Source organism: Chelonia mydas, chromosome 11, assembly GCF_015237465.2.
Source record: "Chelonia mydas isolate rCheMyd1 chromosome 11, rCheMyd1.pri.v2, whole genome shotgun sequence".
Taxonomy (NCBI): Eukaryota; Metazoa; Chordata; order Testudines; family Cheloniidae; genus Chelonia; species Chelonia mydas.
The window spans coordinates 38,129,066-38,152,528 of record NC_051251.2 but is presented as its reverse complement, the minus strand read 5'-3'; the positions used below and the strand labels follow the sequence as shown (position 1 = coordinate 38,152,528).

Genomic DNA, 23,463 nt, shown 5'->3' with positions numbered 1-23,463 from the left:
ATTCTGCTGGTTCCAGAGATATTCCCTATCTGCAAAATGCAATATTCAGTTAGAAACAGGATTTTCAGACTGGTGGATCATTATTAGGCTGCTCGCTCCATTTACTTTAATGGCAGCTTTTTCTGAGTGAAGTGAGCAGCATTTGGGTCTTAAATATCATCCACTGAAATAGATCCACTAGCCGTCTCCATGGATATATATTTTCAAGGCAAACTTTCAAAGCCTTCTTATTGGAGAGTCTCTGCTGCTATGAAATGCTCTAATGAGATGTGAGAATGAAGAATACATATGGGAAATGGCAATAAATAAAAATTCACAGAAGATAGGCTGCATGGCAAACTCAAAGAATATCCATCTCTCGTGGGAAAAGGTCTTTTGAGAGAAGGTGGAGGGTGGCAAGAGAGAGAGGGAGAGAGAGAGAGAACCTTCTTCAGGATGTGGATATACACAGGTTTGGTAACATTTTCACACAGAAGTGTTTTTACTGCACATTCCTTAGTTGCCTCCTCCAAAACAGGCTGTAGACCACGCAGTGCTTAAAGGGCCAGATTTGCAAAGGTGGATGCAATGTATGCAGTCTACAAAAACAAAATCATATTTGCACCCACCAGCAGACAGGTATACACTCAATATTGATAAGTGTCAGTTTATACCTGTGTATTCTATTTGTAGTTTGCAAATGCATTAATGCCTGTTTGCAAAATAACACTTTCAGCTGGTGTTGCATCAATTATTTTCTCCAATGGTCGTGATTTGCTGATTGGAGATGTCCATGGAAGGAGTTTTCGTACTTTGGTGCAATCCCAGAATCGTGGCATTGCGGTCGGAGTGGACTTTCATTTTTTCCTGCGTAGAATCTTTTGGACAGACACAGTGCAAGATAAGGTAGGTAGAAATTTCAAGAAAAATATGATTTTTTTGGAAGCAAAAAGACCCAGGAGCGGAATGTGTTGATAGCGTTTCATTTTTGTGAGCTGATGCAGGCAGTATCTTTGTTTTCTAACAAAAAAGGCCCTTGAGAAGTTTTACATTAATCACCACATTTTCCAAGCTATACTGTTACATCTGATATATTAAACAAAGCATGCTATTATATGGTGCTATCTTGAGCAACTTTTAATTTTATTAGAAATGGAGTCCAAAAGCCTAATTAAGAGAAATAGTAGACATTCTTTCAAAACTGGACAAATTTTTCTTAGTAATTTTTTGAAACCTGATCATTTAAAATGTAAAACTGCTGTGCTTTCCAAGATGATAAAAATCAGATTTCTCCCATATACTCCAAATGGGATTGTAATTGAGCTTTGGGTAACAAATATTGACAATATTTTGTGTAATGAGCCAATATTTTGTTACACTACTTTTTTTTAAAAAGAGGAAATATGTTCAGTTTAAATCAGAGTAAAACAGTAATTTTCAGAAGTCAGTTTGGGGTACATGTCAAAGCAGGTAGGCTCATATTTTTCCCATTGTCTCTTCTCTCCTTCCTCACTGAAAAGAATAAAAGTTGCAATTCGGTTGTATAAATCCAAAACTTTTATAAGAGCTTTGTAGGGCAAGTAAACCAACACTGGAAATAAGCTGATAACTCTGTGTCTGGAAGAATCTGTATATTTCTGAGTATAGAACCGTGTCACTAATGTTATATGTCATGTTACCTACACACCCCATTTCTCTAAACTCTAGACTACCAAAAAAGAGCCTAATTTCAGTAATAAAAATTTTTATAGGACACTTACTTATTGCCCTTGCTGGATGGGGAATAGGAGACAGGAAGATCTTCCGGGTTCACCTGTGACCCACTCCCTGCTGACCCTTATGTGTAGAGCAGGGGTCGGCAACCTGCGGCACGTGTGCCAAAGGCGGCACGTGAGCCGATTTTTACTGGCACGCTGCTGCCAGCCGGGGTCCTGGCCGCCAGCCCCGCTCAGCCCGCTGCTGGCCTGGGTGAACGGAACCCCGGGCCGGCAGCAGGCTGAGCGGGGCCGGCGGCTGGGACCCTGGCTGGCAGGAGCTAGCGGACGGAACCCCAGACTGGCGGCGGGCTGCGCCGCTCAGCCCGCCGCCGGTCTGGGGTTCTGCCCGCTGGTGCGGTGTATTAACTTTTTCTCCCCGTAGGAATGTGCTCCTTGTGGAGCACCAGGACTGGCAGCCATAAGTAGTACACCATAAGTAGCACATTCCTACTTTAATTTAATACAACTACAGCCGTGTAGGGATGGCTGTGCCTCCCCAAACAGCCTGCCCCCTATCCGCCCCCTCCCACTTCCTGCCCCTGACTGCCCTCCTCATTAACCTCTGACCCATCCAACACCCCCTGCTCCTTGTCTCCTGACTGTCCGTCCCCCCCAGACCCCACCCCACCATCCAAGCCTCCCTGTCCCCTGACTGCCCCGATCCCTATCCACACCCCCGACCCCTGACAGGCCCCCCGGGACTCCCATGCCTATCCAGCCACCCCTGTTCCCCGTCCCCTTACCATGCTGCTCAGAGCACCAGGAGTGGCAGCCATAATTAGTACACCATAAGTAGCACATTCCTATGCGGAGCAATTTAATACACGACACCCAGCCCTGCTCAGCCCGCTGACGGTCTGGAGTTCTCAAAATATGTTCTCGCACCCTTATCAAAAATAACAAAAATAACAAAAATAACTTAGCTTAAAAACTTGAAAACTTAGAAACTTAAAAACTTTGTATATTACAGTAATCATTAAAAAATGTATAATGTTAATAAATACATAGGTTTGATGAAACAAAGTAGTTGTACTTATGTGCCTGTGCTTAATTTGTGTTTTCAATGATTTACCTTCTAAAAAAATCTCGCATGTCTCGCACCCCCAGAAAGGGCATCTCACACCCCCAGGGCATGTGTGCACCCCAGTTTAAAAACCACTGCACTAAACTGATAAGATCTGCATTTTAATTTAATTTTAAATGAAGCTTCTTAAACATTTTAAAAACCTTGTTTACTTTACATACAACAATAGTTTAGTTATATAATATAGACTTATAGAGCGAGACCTTCTAAAAACGTTCATATGTATTACTGGCATGTGAAATCTTAAATTAGAGTGAATAAATGAAGACTTGGCACACCGCTTCTGAAAGGTTGCCGACCCCGGTGTAGAGGGTTTGCACAGAGCAAGGTGACTGTCACTGTGCTGGTGTTTACCACATGTCTAAATTTGCCAGGCCTTCCACAGCAGAGCCACACTGTTAAGGGCCCTGCCTGGCCATGGAGAAAGGGCGGAATTTGCCCCATCGTCGTTAGCTTTGCAGAATTCTTGCATTTTCCCCACAGAATATTTCCATTTATTATGCTTAAGACAGATGCAGCAGCATAGTTTAAGGTTGAGGCCAGAGTTTTACCTGTAAAATGTTTTTGCCTGCAATTATACTGTTGTTTTACCTTTTACTGTAAAAGGTACCAACACTTCAGTGAATGGACATTTCCATCAAAAGCTTTTTGTGGCAGAGACTATCTATTTATCTATGTTTGTGTAACACATAACACAGTAGAGTTCCAATCCTGTTTGCAACTTCTAGGAGTAACAACAACAATACATAAGGCATTCTCTTACATGTGAAATGCATTGTAATGAATATTTATTATAACAGAAATTACATAAATGTTAGAAAAACAAATACTATTAAACACTCTGTTAACAATTAAGCTAAGGTACAGACTAATCAAGAACATTATGAGTTATGCACCTACGACATTCTTCATCTCATCTAGTTTGCATTTGGCCTAAAATCCTCAAGATCCTCTATCACTGGGTTTAGAACAATGGAGTAGGTGCTTAAACAGTTCATATGTTCAACAATCTGTGGACCCAACAGTGTGGAGTTAAAATTGTGACCTTTTTAGTTCAAAGCTTTCTGGATTGTATTAATTTGTGGTGCATCGTAACATTGGTTTAATGTAGGCCCCCCGCCCCAGAAAAACACTTTTTTTGGTATGAATCTTTATCGTAGCAAAAAGACTAAAAGACTCACTCATTGTTTGCTTCATCGGACTGTAGCTGTCAGCTCACATAAATTAAAATGGTATGTCTCCTTGAGCCTTATACTCTTAAGAGCCAGGGGCTACAGTAAGGGGCAGCAAAGGGAATGCAGCCCCCCCTCTGCTAAAGCAGGAGAGCTTTCAGTCCTCTTCTTCACTTCAGTGAGCAAGGCTTCCCTGCAGCTCCCCCTGCTTGCTTGGTTGGTGCAATAAGAGATCCTTCTCCTGTTTGTTTACTTAACCAAGGTTAGAGCTTTGCTAAAAGACTCACCCTTGGTTAAACTGTTGAAAACTCATGCTTTTGCTGGGGTCCAGAAAAGCCACTGCAGGACTTTTGCCATTTTTACTGTGGTAGAAGTCATTTTCAGTCCGGTAACTTGTCCAGTCTGCGGGAATGACACATGGATCAAACTCTCTGTTTCTGCATTTGGATCCTAAATTTCACAAAGATCCTCCTTATTTCTTTTTGCAAAAGCCTAGAGAGCAGCTTTAAAGGGTTTACATGGGTAACCACAGGCAGAATTTGGCCCCATATCTATAGGGCCATGTGATTACCTCAGGCATGACAACTACTGTGTGAGTAATTAAGATGACTAATGGAATGTCATGGTAGTTAATAGTTTAGGTTAATAATATGTATTTTATTTTCAGGTGTTTTCTGTTGGTATTGATGGTTCCGGTATCCATGAAGTTTTAAATGTTTCACTTGACACACCTGAAAATCTCGCAGTCGACTGGATTAACAATAAACTGTATGTAATTGAGACCAGTGTGAACAGAATAGATATGGTAAACTTGGATGGAACTAACCGTGTAACTCTTATTGCTGAAAATCTGGGAAATCCTAGAGGAATAGCACTCGACCCAACTGTTGGGTAAGTGATACAGGTGAGGTAATGAGAAAAGATGGTTAAAATCCCTGTATTCGTATATAAAGGAACAGTAACTAAGAAATAGTCAATAATTGTCTTTTGAAATAAAACATAAAAGGGAGGTCTTGACAATCTGTGTTCTACTGGCTGATCTCTCGTTTCACAAGAGTTATGGGTATTAAACTCAGCACCACAACTAAATTCCAGTTTAAACATCATGCTTGGTTTGAAAAGTTACTTAACCCTCTCCCTTTCACATCCCTTTGTAGTATGGCTCATACATTTGCCCCTCAGAAGTGTCTGCATTTCATTGTGGGTGAACGTATTTCTGTACATGATGTATTGTACAGTGTCACATTATTTGTGAGGAAGACTATATAATTATAATTGATAAATAATATTACCTATATACTACAGATGTGGACTAAGACCCTAGCTATATACCATGCTATAGAACTGTCTGTTACGGCAGCACTATGAAATGCTTTTACTCTCATTGTTTGGAGCCTGAGTATTATGACAAGATTTTGGCCTTCAATGTGCACGTGCAGCTACCATTGAAACCAGTGAGAATTGTGATGTGCATCCTGGGGGTAGAATTTTTCCGTAAAGGTTTTTGTTGTGGCTGCTAGCCTTTTGCTGTTTGGGATGCAATAGTGGGTGAACCCTGTAACGCTTGTGTTTGTCCCTGCCCCATATACTTCAGCAGTACGTTAGAGGCATGAAAAAAAATGATCTTCCTCTGGGACAGAAAGATGAGTTTCATGCCCTTTATAATGATGAACTCCCCGCGCGGTTGATCCTGGCTTTTTCCTGGTGGTCTGTTTGATTCCTCTGTCCATTGCTGTGCACATTAGAAGTTCCATAAACGTCTGGGTGAAATCACAGTCTTTCTGAACTCCATCTGCAGAGAAAACTGTAGGCCAGATCCTCAATTGGTGTCAACTGGCATAGTTCCATTGTGCATCAATTGATACTATAGCTCCAACTCTAAAAATGTGCTGTTTTAAATGATGAAACAATTTGAAAATTCCACATAAAATGTAGCTTTTATATAAAATCTCAAGGAAATGTGGGACCTTAATTTTTTTTTCTTTTATAGTTATTTATTTTTCTCAGACTGGGATAATCTTTCTGGAGATCCTAAAGTGGAAAGGGCCTTCATGGATGGCACAAACCGACAAGATTTGATAAAAACAAAATTAGGTTGGCCTGCTGGAATAACTCTGGATATTGTATCAAAGAGACTTTACTGGGTGGACAGCCGCTTTGATTACATTGAGACTGTAACTTATGATGGGCTTCAAAGGTAGAAGAGAATTTTGTTTCTTATATTTTACGGGCCAGTTGCAATATGTCTGGTTCAAGATCTGTCTAACCAAATGAGATTCCCAACATCTAAACTATAACATAACTTGAATGTGATATAGGACACCTTCATTTATGAGAAGCGTCACTCTGACAGTTGGAAAATGTTAAATTCCTCCACTGTACCTCATGTTTTATGCCTATGTCCTATTTTCCCCTTGATTATATTTTTGCACTTCCTTCTTCATTCACATTGTTTTGTATTGTCCACTCCCATGATACATGTCTTTTGATGGCATGCATTTTTATTTCTTTTAACACTTTTTACATTTTCTTTCTAGGTCTTTTCCTTGTGCTAGTTTGTTACATTCATTTTAAACTTGAGCTTCCTAAACCCCACACACCACAATGGAAATAAAATGTTCTGATTTCTTCTCTTTTTGATTGCACTTCAAACCTAATCACAAATCTACAGTAACAGCTATTAAAAAGCCATCATTTACCACCATTTACCACACACAGTGATGTCTGAGACACTGCAGTCACTCCTGATATAAAAATAGGGAGTAACCACAGTATCTCAGCTACCACAGAAGTAATTGTTGACTTTTAATGGTGACCACTGAATTTATTGTCTACTATTTATTATTTAGAAAGTCCCTCACCTCTACATTGCTAATAATGGCCTCTGTGTTTCTCAGACATGAGACAAAAATTGTTCCCTTTCTAGTTCCCTTCAACATCTTGTCCAAGAAAACAATTGTGTGTCAAGTCAACAATTTTATTACTCAGTTGATTGCTTCATTTGCAAGAGAGCGTTTCTTCATGTAAAAGCAATGCTGGTATCTTTGTTTTTCTCCTTATATCTGCACTTTTCAAGGCCATTTTCATGGTTTAGTAAGGCAGGAATGCAAGTGGTTAGAACAATCTCTATTTTTCTAAGATAAAAACTTATCACTTATTGCAACATTGAGTATCTTACATTAATGTACAAATAATGCATTTTTGAAGTGAGTCAATGGTATATTTTGAAAGTGCTCTTAAAATAGAGTTTAATGTCCGCCTGAGTAACACACCAGAAAACCACAGCACACGTCTCCTCACAACTGGAGGCCTCTGGAGGTATAGAATTTGACCGACATAAAGGAAAAGAACCGTCAGTCATAAATCCAAGTTAATGTTAATATATTTAATAGTAAAGTGTTGTTTAGTGAAGTAAACACTTTGCATTATCCCTATAATTGATCTAGCATACATTATTGCAGCGTTTGTGTGAAAACCATATTTTATGATGTCTTTTCATGTGTCCACATTTAACTAGTGCAGGCCTCTCTGATTTGGCCTTCTGTAGCCTTCTCCAAATTTTCCTCTTGACTAGTTCTTTTCTCCAGTATGTCCTGACATTTTATCTTTTCACCATCCCAGGCCTCTTCTGTCTCCTGTCCCATGCTTGTCTGATCTCCTCTCTGTGGAGACTGGCCACTTTCTGCTTCTCTCATCCCCTTAGTAATTTTGATTTGCTTTCTGCATTATTCACTCTCTGCCTACCCTGCATTTCCTCTGAGACATTACTCTGCATATATTGTATCAGCTTCAGTTCTTAGACCACTCTTGGTCTTTCCCATCTACGTATTGGCAGCTTATTTGTATATAAAAGCAGAAGCTAATGATTTAGTAAAGTTTATCATGATTTAGTAAAGTTCTATTTTTTGTTGTTTTTGATCAAAAGGAAGTGAAATTATCTTTTTGACATTATTCTACATGTAACCTTAAAAATGTTTTTGTAACAGGAGAACAATAGCTCATGGAGGATCACTGGTTCCTCATCCCTATGGAATAAGCCTTTTTGAACATAATGTTTATTTTACTGATTGGACAAGGATGGCAGTGATGAAGGCTAATAAGTTTGCAGACTCTAACCCTCAAGTTATCTACCAGTCTTCACTGAGGCCATATGGAGTGACAGTTTACCATGCTCTCAGGCAGCCATATGGTAAGCCAACTGATTGTCAAGAGAAGTGTTGGGATTGCCCTCTCTAGAGTTGCTAAAAGCAACACTAGACAGTTATATTAGTTGCAAAGAAGCTGATTATACAAAATTTAAAAGCAACGTCTGAGTAATGTATTGATATTTGGAAGAAACAAACTTGTGTTTATGAGCAATTTTCACTTTTATGGCTTGATCCAGCTGCCATTAAAGTAAGTGGACGTATATATCCATTGACTTTAATGGCAGTTGGATCAGGCCCTCAGTGACAGGTAAATATTGTATGTGAGACATAACTATGTACTGAGTGTAGGGCTATATCTACACTACCACTTACGTAGGTATAAGTTATGTCGCTCAAGGGTGTGAATAAGCCACCCCAAGTGACGTAAGTTACACTGATCTAAGCGCCACTGTGGACCAGGCTGTGTTGACATCAGAGCTTCTGTGCTCTTGTTGGGGGTGGATTAATTAAGCTGATATGAGAGCTCTCTTCCATCAGCTTAGAGTGGCTACACGAGAGGGCTTACAGTGGTGTAGCTGTGCTGCTGCAAGCTCTCTAGTGTAGCCATAGCCAGAATACAGAAACTTATAGACCAAAGAGTTTATCTTAAAAGCTACGGCCCCCAAACTGCAATGTGCTGAATACCTTTTGAGAGGTGCTGAGCAAATTGAATGCCAGTTAACTTTAGCAATAGTTGATGATCGGTGCCTCCTGGGAATGACTCAGCATCTTACAGGGCCCTCATATTTTCCTGTGGGAGTTTTGCCCTCATTAGTTAATATACCTCCAAATGATTTGCCATAAATACTGAAAAAATGTCTGAAAATATAAAAATTGATGATGTATGGAAAGTTTATAGCATGAAGATTTAATCCCGTCCATATTATTTTCCAGTAAGAAATCCTTGTGGAAGTAATAATGGGGGTTGCGAACAAATCTGTGTTCTCAGTCACAAAACAGATAACGATGGGCTGGGCTACCGCTGCAAATGCACCCTGGGCTTTGATCTACACGTGGATGGGCGACATTGCATTGGTAAGAAAATGTATTAGTGGCTGTTGCAAGTGGAATACCCTGCCACATCACCATATGTTCTTTCAGAGATTCCATTTTTCTTCTTTCTTCCATTTTCCTTTTTCAGCCTCTATTTGCTTAAATTCCATTTCTGCTCTTTCCTTTTCCCTCTTCTTGAAACTCTGATTTTTTCTCATTCTCTTCTTCTCTCTCATCTTCTACCGATCTCTCTCGTTTTTCCCCAGTCCCTCTGTGTTATGTGTTTAAATTTTATTGCCAAAACAAACATTGCAAAATAAAACTAAAAAGTTCCTTACCTTACATTTAATTAATTTTGAATCATCTGAGCCTGAGGAAGCCCTTTAAGTCACTAAAATCTATACATGTTCTTTTCTTTTATAGCTGTGCAACAGTTTTTGCTCTTTTCATCACAGTTGGCAGTGCGTGGGATCCCATTCAATCTGTCCACCCAGGAAGATGTGATTATCCCAGTGACTGGGAGCCCTTCATACTTTGTTGGAATTGACTTCTGTGCCCAGGATGACACCATTTTTTTTTCAGATACAACTAGAGATATAATTTATAAACAAAAAACGGATGGGTCAGGTGAGATGCAAACTGTTGGTTTGGTTTCTCTATGTGTCTTCATATGAAAAAGCTGGGTATTTGCCTTGGCAGGAAATTTTGTAACTTCCTGCAAATTTTAGCCATTTTGCAAATGTACTCAAGCCCCAGTCTTACATTCTTTGTACACCCAAACTGCGGTGGGTATGGAATCAGGCCACGCAAAACTGACGTTTTGCAATAGCAAAAAACAGTAGTCTACATGTGCCCTGCTGCTGTAAATGGTATGTCTTCGTACCATTGCTGCCTGCTGTGTATCCAAGCTGGATTCACCACTGGCCATATGCAGGTGACCTCTCCATTGCTGCTTTTCCTGTAGGAAAGGGCAGCTTTAAATTACACAGGTGTCATCTCCAGTCCTCCATACCTAGGGTGACCAGATAGCAACTGTGAAAAAACGGGACAGGGGGTGGGGGTAAAGGCACCTATATAAGAAAAAGTCCCAAAAAACAGGACTGTCCCTATAAAAACGGGACATCTGGTCACCCTATCCATAGCCAAACCCAACCCTCTATGTTAGGACTCTGCTCGTTCTCTGCAGACCACTGTTGTTTGCACAGGATGTTGTGATTAGCATGTACCACTGCAACCCAGCTCTGGAAGGATATTATACCCCCGGAGGCCCTCAAGTAGGGTTTGCACTGTCTTTTACCAAGGCAGAGGGTACAGTGATTCTGGTCCATTACATATTCACATAGTAAGATATGTAAATAATCTTGCATTTTTAGAAAATGCCAGCTAATTGAAACAATGATGGTAAAATATCAAAACCACAAAAAGGAATATCCTAGAGAAATACAGATGAATATCAATCCCAGTTTCAGGCTGAGAAAGTACAATCACAAATATTTGTACTAATCTTTTATGGGACTACTGTAAATACCACTCTGAAAATATTCGAAAAGATAAGAAGGCAGTAAGGATCCTTCCAATTCCTTTAAAGGATCTGCAAGGACTGACGCTTGCATTTTGTGTTATTTTTCCCTGTTTAAGGGCACACTACTGCAGTCCTCACTCAGGCAAAACTCCCACTCAAGTCATTGTTGGATTCTGTTTTATCCTCATTTCTTTCCATTATAGGTGTATATGCTGGCTAGCATAATGGTGCTTCAGTCCCTGATTGGGAGCCCTAGAGGCGAAATTGAAATGCAAATATTGAACAATAATAATCTTAATGTGATTGTGTTATCCATAAACTGACACTTCTGCTGGTCTTTGGCAAACTTGGCAACTTTGTCACTAAGAATTATTCCTGCTGTGTTCACTTAGGAGTGAAATATTTGTGCCCCCTCCTCCTACTCTCTCAACTAGTGCCAATTCATCAATTCTGCTATGTCTTTAAATGGTGAAAATTAGGTGTTTCTTGTTTTTATCTCCTTCCATGAGATAAGTGAAGACTCTGGCCTGATTGTTTGAGACAGTGCAATATAGCAAGAGACCACACTAGTTGTGTGATGATTAATAAGAATCATATTTGTGGTATTGTTAGGAGTGTTCCTGACTATGGTACAGATTAAGGACCAGTTTCTGTCCTTCCATACACATGCATACCTCCCATTGACTTCAGCAAGGGCTGCATGCACATATGAGAGGGGAGAACTTGGCCTTACTGGACTTGACTCACTCCTGTATTAAACTGGTGAAAAATCCCCAGAGTGCTCACCACCCAGCTCCGTCAGGGAGCCTGAAGTTGGCCAGCGCTGCTCAAACAGTGGGTAGCTCTGGCTGGGGGGAGGGAGGAAGCATGGCCAGGGTGCCTAAAGGATGTGCTGATTCAGTGCGTCCCTTAATGACCTTCCTTTGTAGGACTCCTATGAAACCCTGTTTGCAAATTATAGCTGCCCTTTTCTGGCCAAACCTTAATTTCCCTTTTCTAGGGTGAATCTCCCTGAGTGCAGCAAACCCTCTCTGGCACAAGGGGTGCAATCCAGCCTGCTATATCATTGCTCGGTTACTCATAATTAAAATGATCCAAAAGCACTCTGTTCTGTGAACAAAATTGTGCTTTCCTGTGATTTTATCCACATCCAAAGGACTGAATTTATACTGTATATATTGCAAATTCTAGGCAGAGAAATTCTGACAGCCAATAGGGTGGAAGGCATTGAAGATTTGGCCTTTGATTGGATCTCAAAGAACCTGTACTGGACAGATCCTCGATATAGGAGCATTAGTGTTATGAGGTTGACTGATAAATCTAGACGAACCATTGTCCAGAATTTAAATAACCCTCGATCAATAGTGGTTCATCCTGTTATTGGGTAAGTCTGATTTCGTTTTTACTTTAAAAGCTGCAAACAATTGTATGTTTTAGCAGCACCAGCACAAGTTAAATTTACCTTTCAGAATTTCTGTTTTTGGACTTCAGCTCCTTTCCAAAATATTATCTCTCTCTCTCCAGCTTCCTTCTGCATTTTTCTTATCCTGGCCCAGATTACAGCACCCCAAGCAAAGTGCAAGATCATACATATTAAGCATGAAAGGAATATTCAACAAAACTATCTTTAAAGGCACAGATTTTTTTCTTTTGCTTTTGTCTATTGATATAAGGCCAAGAGAAGCTTGTTAGTTTTGTATCATTTGGATTAGAAAATTGCTCTCCGCCTCCACAGTCTAGAGATAAAGTTATATATGTATTATTTTAACACAGGATAGTTCTGAGAAGTATAATTTGGATCCTTTTTTGACTTTCATTTTCTGTATTTGAATAATTATGTTTGAAACTTGTAAGATGCTGCTGTTTGTCTTTGACATACACTCTAAGCAATAAGATTCTGCTTTGTGTAATACAATGAAAAGAAGAGGCTGTGTTTCTTTTGATGGAAATGCCTAACCTTAATTGCAACTCTCCATGCAACTGCAGCTATGCTAAAGTGTCACTTTCACTGCATACTTTAGGTTCCTATCCCTGTTATAGAATATCTTAATGATTCTTTGCATATTTTTCTTAATTGCATCTTCATTTTTAATAACCCATTCCCCTTGGGGGCTGAGTTATCCTAAAAGTGTAGTGATGAGCTGATAAGGAACATTCTTAATCTCTAACCCTTGGAATGTGAAGCTTTGTTCACTGGTAGAGTTGTGTTAAGCAGCTAAGCTCAGCTCTATGCCTGTAGGTGCGTTGAAAGGTCAGGACAAAACTGTGCACATATTAATGCCTACCCTGTAAATATTAAGAAAGAAATTTGTCATCTTTTGGTTTCATTTTTCTTTTTGAATTAAATCGCACTATACATTAAAATCTTGACAAAGATGTGGCTACCTCATGCCTAACGGAAAAAAACATCTGAAATGTAGAGGGTACTGGGCATAAAATAGATATTTTGCTTCTAGTGCCACTGACTGTATAGGGGTGGACCAAGGAGGTGATAAATGTACTATTGAAGACCAGTAACTACACAGATCCTTGAAGCTGTTGCTCTTACCCAGCATATTGTATTCATTAACCTGTTAAATCTGGCACCTGGAGGTCACTTGCTGTGCTTGCTTTTTGCTCATTAAATGTTTAGCATTGCAGAACACTGCACTCCTACCCATCTAAAGAAATACTCTGCATTTGTTAGGGTAGTTTCCAAGATTTATAAACCTTACTCAACACACACTCTTTTTAAAGTATTTAGGAGGATGCCTCTTTCTCTTTATAGATTGTCTTTTTGGTTTAGTAACTCTCTCTCTGCTTGTTCCTTCCTTTCTCCTGCTGTTCTGTATTATCTTACTCAAGTGTTGTCATAACCTTCATCTCATCTTCATCTTCTTCAGCACAGCCAGTTGGTCCTTCATAATTATTTTAAGATGAGAGGAGTTCCTTGTGATCTTACAGACTCCACTTTCTGCTGCAACCATTGACTCCTGTTGTTTGTACTGTTTTGGCACTGAGGGGACCGAACAACTTTCCTCTTTCTGCTGTCTGTCTAACATCTCTCTTTCTGCTCTAGGTGCTCTATTGCTTTATGAGGTTTATCTGCATGATCTTTTACTTGTGACTTTTGCCCTAATTCTGCTTTCTGTTGAAATATGCCTTTTCCGTGCAACATGTTTTTTGTACTTATGATTCATTGGTTCCTTATTGTTCGAGCTCCACCACTTGTTTTGTAATGATTTTGGGAATCACCAAATTAGCCACTTTTAAGAGAGGTTTGTTACCTGCCAACACAATCAATTAGTAAGTTATCTGTGCAAATATATATAAAGTCTGTTGTGGTGTTCGAACTCAGCTTTCATTGTCTACCATCCACCATTTTGAATTGAGTCTCTTATCTTCTGCAAGAAATCATATTTTGGAGTACCTTTTTACTTCATCAAGGGATGGAGATTTAGGAGTGATGTGAATATATGACAATATAATAAATGAATCAGCAATGTGTGCTTCAGAGCTCTTGCTCTCATCTGTTTTATTATGACACGTAGTCATCTTGATTTGATGTTTCACCTTTAAGTCATATGCATGGAATCTTATTCTGCACCTCCCAGTTCATGTTGGTACTCTAAGTTTGTTTTGTAAAATATTGTTTCCCAGTGCTGTAGTCACTGATCTGTTACCATAAAAATATAAGTGGAAGCATTTGGTTCCCCCTGTTACCATAAAAATATAAGTAGAAGCATTTGGTTCCCCAAATGATAACAGCGATTTCTCTCTCCCTGTGCATAGCCTGGTTTCAGTGTCCATTAGTGCTCTGTTCACATATGCTATAATGCAGCCTAACTGCATCAAGATTGCCTTGGCTCCTCATGAGCTTGCATCTACCATCTCTAGTTTCGAGTGTATTCATGTGTATCAAACTGTGGATAGAGGAAAGGCCGTGGAAACTGTTTAGAGCAGTGCAAATACCTCCTCCCATCTCTCAGGATATGCAAGGGACTCTGCTGGCTCTGGGATATGAAATTTACACCTCCCTGGGTCAGATGTAATGAATCTGGGTCCTTTCCCCTGCGTAGTTTTAGTGAATCTGGGTCCTTTTCCCCGCTTAGTTTTAGCAGAATACCTGGATGAGTATTATGAAATATATTGTTGCTGGATGGAGCCATTTCTTCCAACCAAGAGAAAATCTGATTTTTTAAAATGATTACGATGGTGTGACACAAAAAAGAGCGTGCATGGGTTTTTGAATTGTGCGTTTGTTGGGTTAACCAAACTATTTCCAGTGGACAAAACCAGCTGTTTCTTCATGGTTATGAATATTTCCCAGGCATTTTCTTTTCTTCCCCAGCTATATATTCTGGACAGATTGGTTCCGCCCTGCTAAAATCATGAGAGCCTGGTGTGATGGATCCCATGCGTTGCCAATTGTGAACACAACACTTGGCTGGCCCAATGGCTTAGCTATTGACTGGGGGTAAGAAAAAGACCAATGAGAAGCCACGGAGGCCTTTTGAGCAAATATGTGTTTCTTTCTTTAAACAGTTAGGGGGCATTGTAAAAGACACCTTTGCAACTATCTTTTATTGTTTACAAGAAGCAAAAGTATGGAACACTATATTTCATACTGCATGTTGCAGTGCTTTTATTTTCTCTGGGAGCTGTATTTTTTCAAAATGTCAAAACATGAAATTTGAGACTTTCTCAGAAAAAAATTCTGAAATAACTTCATGAAAAATCTAGTCTAGGACTGTTCACTTACTGAGAAACTTATTTTTGTTTGTAAAAACGTAATTCTTTGAGATGAAACCTTTTTATTGTTTTTAGTGCTTTAAGGCTGTATTGGGTGGATGCCTTTTTTGATAAAATTGAGCACAGTACCTTTGATGGGTTAGACAGAAGGACTCTTGAACGCATTAATCAGATGTCTCATCCATTTGGCCTGACTATCTTTGGAGGTGAGTCTGGCATTGAAAAATATTAGCTGTCTATTACAATCCATAACAGTTTACCATGAAATGAGCTGAGACTGTACACGATGAAGTTTTATGCAATCTTTTGCGATGCAGGTTTTCTACAAAAACACTGTTTTGAAAGTTCCTGTAATAAAATATACTCAGTGCTGCTTGTTTACTTTTGAAGGCTGCTTTTCACACATTTGTACTGAAATCATCTGAGAACTTAAATGATTGTTCTTGTAACTAAGTTAACCTTTTCAGTGTAATATCTTGGGTACGTTACACTACTATCTGCAGCTTCTAAAAGGGTGTGATTGTGTAATCACTAGACACTAAATCATAGTCCCTGAGAGGTTCTGTGTACCTTCAGCCACCACTGACCTCCCAAGAGGTGCTCTGTACTTGCAGGATCGACTCAGTTGCATATAGGGTATGTCCTGATATTTATCTAGAATGGCTCACATGATGTTAGTAAGAGTATCAGAACCTGCCCTCTCTTTGTGACATTATATTAAAAAGTTATTTTGCAAAATATCTTCAGATGCTGGAAAAGTTTATTGGCAAACAGTTTTTAATGTTGTATTAGAAGTTGAGATGGGACAAAGTTATTACATTCTGATACAGAATCAGATCTGAATTTGAGCTTGGACAAAGTCTGGGTGGGCAGGTTGGATCTGGTTTTTGGAGCAGGTATTTCTACAGATTTAGTGGCAAATCAGTTTATGGAATATCTTCCACAATGCACTATGTAATCATTTTGTACTTGCTGCCATTTTTTGTTTTTCCTGAAAGACTTAGGCATAAGAATTCATTAGATTTACATGACCAGCACAGAGGTTTTATCCAGCATTGTTTGACCTTTTGTATCATGTTGTGCTATAGCTGTTACTAAGTGTTAACTGTCTTTCAATGCAGGTTATGCATATTTTACTGACTGGAGACTTGGAGGAATAGTTCGAGTGAGGAAATCAGATGGAGGAGAAATTACTATTATTAGGAGGGGCATTAGTAATATTATGCATGTAAAATCTTATGATGCTCATTCTCAGATAGGTAAGCTAGCTTGTTGTACCCACAAAAGAGTAAAAGGATTTCCCCTCTCACCTTTAAAGGTTACCCCCTTGGGCTGTGAGTGATTATGTAGTTCAGTGTTCTGTGACTGGGTGTGGTTTTGCATGGGGTGTATCTGTTAGTTGTTTAATAACCTCATAAAGATGAAATTATAATTTCAGTACATTTCTGCCAAATTAATATTCATTACAACCCAATATTTCCACTTTCACAAATAAAGGGTATTTTGATTAAGCTGCACTATTTGTCTGTGGCAAAAACTTGAAGACTGGACCAAACATCTTCTAAGTCATGCTGTACCATTCTTTAAATTATCACCTTTTTACATGATTGAAATTTTAATTTAGTCTTTTCACTTAGCTGAAGGTCTGTGCATTAGGTTGTTTGAATAAAGTATTACATGCAGTATGCTGGCACTGAAAAACCCACCTAGTTTAACAAAGAATGCAACAAAATCTAGTGGTGAGCCTTTCCACTTATGTAGTGCTTTTCGTTTTCAAGGTGCTATACAAATATTGTGTCAAATCCCACTGCCTTTAGTCAGGAAGAAGTTCCAGTTTCCAGCATACATGTGTATCTGTTTCCAGACACTTGCCAGAATTGGGGCCAAAATAAGTAGCATGTTGTTAGATTTGTTTCCTACTAGGAGAAATGTGTTATTAAACACTTACTGTTCTATGGGCCTGCTTGTGATCTCATTTATACCACTCTAATCCTGTTGACTTTGCAGTAGTGTGGGAGCAGAATTAAGCCCTAAATATTTTTTTAAAACTTTACCCAGATCATTTAGTTTTACATCATTAATCCACGGTTTATGTTATGTTTTATGATAAACAATGTATTTTAACAGTTTCCAGATGATTACAAATTGAACATATATTAATCGCTGAGGGCATTTTCTTTTTAGGATCTAACTATTGTAATAGAGGAACAAATCCCAATGGAGACTGCAGCCACTTCTGCTTCCCAGTACCTAATTTTCAGAGGGTTTGTGGCTGTCCATATGGTATGAAGCTGGGTTCTAATCAGCTGACATGTATTGAAGATCCATCAAATGAGCCACCCACTTTGCAGTGTGGTTCCTATTCATTTTCCTGTGGCAATGGAAGATGTGTGCCAAGATACTACCAGTGTGATGGTGTTGATGATTGTCATGATAACAGTGATGAACAAAACTGTGGCTCACTAAGTAAGTAGTCCTTGTAATTTACCGTTAGTGTTACTTGCACTGCAGACAGTTTTGGTGGCTCAGTCTGCATTGATTTTTAGTGCTTATTTGAGCACAAATCTTAGAAGTCTTCCTAATTCATGTGACTAGTCCCACTGGAGTTACATGAATACGGGATATATAATTGGGCCCCTAGAGCTTAGACAGTACATCTTTTGACTGAAAAAGGGGCTTGCAGTGTCACAAGAGTGGCTTTTCCTAGGAGATTTCCATTAGTAAACTTTAAGGGATTAGTAAGCCTGCAAGGTACTAAAAGAATAGCTGCTTGTGATATTTTGATATTTCTGCTCCCAGATGAAATTAGTAAATGCAGAGGCCTGTGGATGCTTGAACAAAATTGTGTCAGGGTTTGGGTTCTGGGTAAAGGTTTGGAAAGGTTTTTATTTTATCTCCCTGAGTTCTCCCAGGCCTGTTGCCTGTGTGTCTTTTCTCCCATTCCACAGTAAAGTGAATTAAGAGTGCACTTTCAGCCTTTACTGTTCATTTCCTGGCTTTGCTGTAAATTGGCTCAAACATGCAAAGTGTTTAAATTTGTTGATCAAAAATAAACTGTGAGAGTAGTAGGAGAATTACTGTTGATGATATAATACAGACAAGATACTGGATGAATACCACATATTTATTTGGTGGTTGACATCTTCAAGGTGGTTTATAAGCAAGAGTCTCATTGACTTTACTGGGAGTTGCATGTATGTAACTGAAGGTAGAATCTGGATCTGTACTGTTACAGGAGAAAAACTAAGATGTCATTCTGGTGAGAATGAAGGAGCAAGTGACTTTTCTTCTTTTTTTGATTGTTTTGAAATATTTTTTAAAACTTTTACCTTACCATTAATAATTACAATTTAAAAAATTGTTCTAAGAATATATTTCTTAAAATTACTGATGGTTTCTTGCCATAAATAATGGTTTTGATATAAGTTTTAGAAATTGCATAATTACATTTACATTCCTTGAATGTGTTTTCAAGGAAGGCAAGTTTTGGAGCTATTGCTGTACAAATGTTTTCATATATTGTTTCTTGTTTAGATAATTCTTGTGCTTCATCAGCCTTTACCTGTGGCAATGGACAGTGCATTCCAGGTCGCTGGCGTTGTGACAAACATAATGACTGTCTTGATGGCAGTGATGAACAGCACTGTCCTACTCAGGGTCCCACTTCATGTCCTGTAACCTTGTTCACCTGTGACAATAGCAGGTGTATTCCCAGGATCTGGCTATGTGATACAGATAATGATTGCGGTGATGGGTCAGATGAAAAAAATTGCAGTAAGTGTCAGAATTATCTGGTTTGCAGTACAGTGTGTATAGATTACATATGACTACATAAATATATGTACATGTGTATATGAGAGGGATAAATATGTTCAGAAGGAAAGAAAGAACCAATATGGAACTTGGAATAATACTATTCCATCTTATGAGACTTGGAAAAGTCAACATACATTCAAATATTAAGACCCCATGGAATTACAAAGCAGTCACTATTAAAAATGATGTAATTGTGACAACTATATTGCCCTGAATTTTGGTATCTGCAAAACCCCATTGCATTGCAGTTTACAAAATCAAAGAAACTAAGGTGCAGTGTTGTAAACACTTACATACAGGAGTGGTGCCATCAACTAGTCCAGGGTGGGCAAACTTTTTGGCCCGAGGGCCACATCTGGGTATGCAAATTGTATGGCGGGCCATGAATGCTCACAAAATTAGGGGTTGGAGTGCGGGACGGGGTTAGGGCTCTGGCTGGGAGTGCAGGCTCTGGGGTGGGGCCAGAAATGAGGAGTTCAAGGGGCGGGAGGGGGCTCTGGGCTGGGTCAGGGGGTTGGGGTGCGGGTGGGGGCGGTGAGGGCTCCGGCTGGGGATGCGGGCTCTGGGGTTCAGGAGGGTGGGACTTCAGGGTTCGGAGGACAGGAGGGGGATCAGGGCTGGGGCAGGGTGTTGGGGCGCTGGAGGGGGTCGGGGTGCAGGCTCTGAGTGGCACTTACCTCAAGCAGCTCCCGGAAGCAGCAGCATGTCCCCTCTCCGGCTTCTGTGTGGATGCGCGGCCAGGAAGCTCTGCGCACTGCCCCATCTGCAAGCACCACCCCTGTAGCTCCCATTGGCCATGGTTGCCGGTCAATGGGAGCTGCAGGGGCGGTGGTTGGGGCCAGGGCAGTGTGGGGAGCCCCCTGGCTGTCCCTACACGTAGGAGTTGGAGAGGGGACATGCTGCTGCTTCTGGGAGCCGTGTGGAGCCATGGCACACATGGAGCGGGGCAAGCCCCGAACTCCGCTCCCCGGCAGGAGCTCGAGGGCTGAATTAAAACGTCTGAAGGGCCGGATGTGGCCCCTGGGCCATAGTTTGCCCACCCCTGGACTAGTCTATTGATAGGAAGGCCCCATCAGATGATAAAGGGTGACTGTTTTCACCCAGCAATAGCTCACAGAATTTTTGCAATGAAATAAGAGCGTAAGCTCTCTGGTCACCCTTCTGCAAGTCTCCTTCTCACAGGTTGGAGTCTGGGTTAGAAAGAGAATGGAGATCAGTTGTTCTTCATGTCTACTAAGGGTAGGACAAGAAGTAATCATCTTAATCTGCAGCAAGGGAGATTTAGGTTAGATATTAGAAAAAACTTCAAGGATAGTTAAGCACTGAACAGATTACTTAGGAGGTTGTGAATCCCCTTCATTGGAGGTTTTAAGAACAGGTTAGACAAACACCTGTCGGGATGGTCTAGATATACTTGGTCCTGCCTCAGTGCCAGAGGCTGGACTCAATGACCTTTTGAGGTCCCTTCCAGCCCTACATTTCTATGATTCTATGGTCCTATTTTGCATGACTTCCAACCTGCATCTAAATAAATCATTACCTTGTACTAATGTCTATGGTGGAATGTTTTTAATTTATCTTGCTGTTAGCTGTTAGATAACATGCATAGCTAAGAGAGTTGATTCTGTTGTCTTCATGTTCTGACCATTTTCCTGGTTCAAGGTAGAAAGGCAAGAAAGCAAACACCTTTATTTTGCTCTTAATAGATTTTACAGGGACATGTGAACCTGGTCAATTTCAGTGTCCTGACCATCGCTGCATTGACCCATTTTATGTTTGTGATGGGGACAAGGATTGTGTAGATGGAGCAGATGAGCGTGATTGCAGTAAGTATAATTTCCCTCGTAAACAGGGTTATTTATGAATTTGTTTGTTGCACATGCTGGTTTCTTTGGACTCTCTCATGCCGTGTAAGCACAGGCTTAGTGGGTTTGGCATGGAGCTGCTCAGAGAGGCGAAATTCCTCCTAAAATTCCCCAATGTGTATGAGTAGTGTGTCCATTGCTGGGTGAGTTGGTGCAGAGTGCTAGCAACCTGCTTTCTCTCTGCCCCTGGGGGGGAATCTGGTTTCACAGGGGGTGCAAAGGCTTTATCGTTTCTGTGCTCCAGAGAGCAAGAGACTACAATAAAGCCTGGTTTCTTGCATTTCCCTATCTTTTGTACCTACAGATAAGATGGGGACAATCTAGCCCTTTATAAGGTAATAGCTAATGCAATACTGTATTTATTCATTTGTAGTATACAACTGTAGTGCCTCAGAGTTTAAATGTGCAAGTGGAGACCAATGCATCAGTACTTATTACCAGTGTGATGGTGTTTTTGACTGCAATGATCACTCAGATGAGACTGGTTGTCGTAAGTACACTGTACTGCATAGACATTAAAATAAAGGTTCTGGTTATTAAAGTTAATAAAAACTGTATCTCACCCACTATTATAACCTCAAAACTGCTTTCAAAATACTTAGTCTAAAAATATTTCTCCCAGGCAGAAATTCTGCATACAGTAGGTTCCAGCCAAGAGCCAATTTTCTGGCATAGGCTAGAGTCTTCATTCTTTGTGGATCCAAACCGTGAATGGGGGGCTTGGCATTTTATAATATTTTGAATTATGATACTTTTTTGAAATCTCATAACCCACAAGAGCTAGACCGTAACAGAAGCTTAAACCCTTTGTAATTTGAGCTAGTTCCTTTGAGTAATTTTGTACATTAAAATTAATGAAGATTTTGAGGTATAACGAGCAGATAATTGCTGTTTTAAAGACTTGTAGCAATTTGTGTGAGTCTCCGCGTGCGTGTGCATATTAATGTGTACATACCCAACACAGTGTGAAAAGTGAATGAAGCTACCTGGTTTTTGCATTAAAAAAGTAGCAAAAGTATTTAGGAGAGTCTAAAACTTCATGTCTGTAGCCAGACTTGGACCTGTGGCAAGTGGGTACAATTCTATTGACTTCTCAAGAATTGTACCCACTTGTACCAGAGTTGAATTAGACCCATTGTACAGTATTTGCATCTCCATTTGAGCATGTAAATACTTTCCTTAACACCAAATATCACTCTTCTAGCTACAAGACCACCAGGGATGTGCCATCAGAATGAGTTCCAGTGTCAGTCTGATGGCAATTGCATTCCTGCTAACTGGGAGTGTGATGGCCATCCTGACTGTGCAGATGGCTCTGATGAACATCAAAGATGTCCTGCCAGGACCTGTCCTCCATCTCTTTTCCGCTGTGATAATGGAAACTGCATCTATCGAGCGTGGATTTGTGATGGTGACAATGACTGCAGGGATATGAGTGATGAGAGAGATTGTCCCACTCAGCCTTTCCGGTGCCCCAGCTGGCAGTGGCAATGTCCAGGTCACAGCATTTGTGTGAATCTGAGCAAAGTATGTGATAACGTCGCAGATTGTCCTAATGGAGCTGATGAATCCCCACTCTGCAGTAAGTTGCTGTTTAGCATATACAATAGTCTAGAAACTTTTGTGCTGTTTCAAAAAGTTATGCAATACAATGAGCATCATCACTGCTTCTTAGTTGTATATTCAGCATAGAAACATTTCTAGCAGAAAATGCGAGATTCACTCAGAAATGTGTTGGGATTCAATATGAAGCTTGGTTAAGTGTGAATCTCAGACCGGTGAACTGCACCTTGCAGTAGAAAGGCAATTCCAGTGAATTCTCTCCATGTGATTGTGAGCCCAATCTTGCATTCTTTATTCAGTGGCGTTCCATTGACTTCAGTAGAGATTTTGTTTTATTGAGGAGTAAAATATTGGACCCTATTTGCTTATGCTTTACATTTAAAAAATGGAACTTGATCAAATATGCTGTCATTTAAAATTAAATTGGATTCAATCTTTAATATTTTCTTAGATATTTCTAACTTTGTTTTTCTGATTTTAATCTAAAACCCATGAGTGAGCAGAATTTGTGTTATGTTGATTGTGACTGTTGATTTTCACTTAAGTGTAACTTCTTTCTTTCTTTCCTTGCTTCCTTCCTCTCTTTAATCAATGCACGCTCTCAGATGAACCCCAGCCAGGTATGATTATGAAATATATTAAATTATATAATATTTTAGTTTCCCATTTGCACTGTAAATGATTTATGTACTTCCAGCTAACTCTGCTTTTAAGCATTATAGAACTTTAGGAAAGCACTCTTATGTTTTGAATTCCTTTTACGTGATAGTGACAAATATTACTAACATACTTTA

General features: G+C 39.9%; 1 protein-coding gene across 3 annotated transcripts in view; it reads left to right on the top strand.

Annotated features, from left to right (window-relative positions):
- Positions 1–23,463, top strand: part of LRP2 (LDL receptor related protein 2) — a 182,220-nt gene that overhangs the window by 53,002 nt on the left and 105,755 nt on the right. For all 3 annotated transcript variants that reach the window (XM_037912394.2, XM_043525116.1, XM_043525115.1), the window contains exons 11-25: positions 716–885; positions 4,660–4,883; positions 5,983–6,189; positions 7,979–8,181; positions 9,074–9,214; positions 9,596–9,799; positions 11,886–12,078; positions 15,025–15,150; positions 15,501–15,631; positions 16,547–16,684; positions 17,610–17,891; positions 18,960–19,199; positions 20,948–21,067; positions 21,480–21,596; positions 22,311–22,688. In XM_037912394.2, coding sequence (XP_037768322.1) covers positions 716–885; positions 4,660–4,883; positions 5,983–6,189; positions 7,979–8,181; positions 9,074–9,214; positions 9,596–9,799; positions 11,886–12,078; positions 15,025–15,150; positions 15,501–15,631; positions 16,547–16,684; positions 17,610–17,891; positions 18,960–19,199; positions 20,948–21,067; positions 21,480–21,596; positions 22,311–22,688 — 2,874 coding nt within the window. The remainder of the gene's footprint in view (positions 1–715; positions 886–4,659; positions 4,884–5,982; positions 6,190–7,978; positions 8,182–9,073; positions 9,215–9,595; positions 9,800–11,885; positions 12,079–15,024; positions 15,151–15,500; positions 15,632–16,546; positions 16,685–17,609; positions 17,892–18,959; positions 19,200–20,947; positions 21,068–21,479; positions 21,597–22,310; positions 22,689–23,463) is intronic.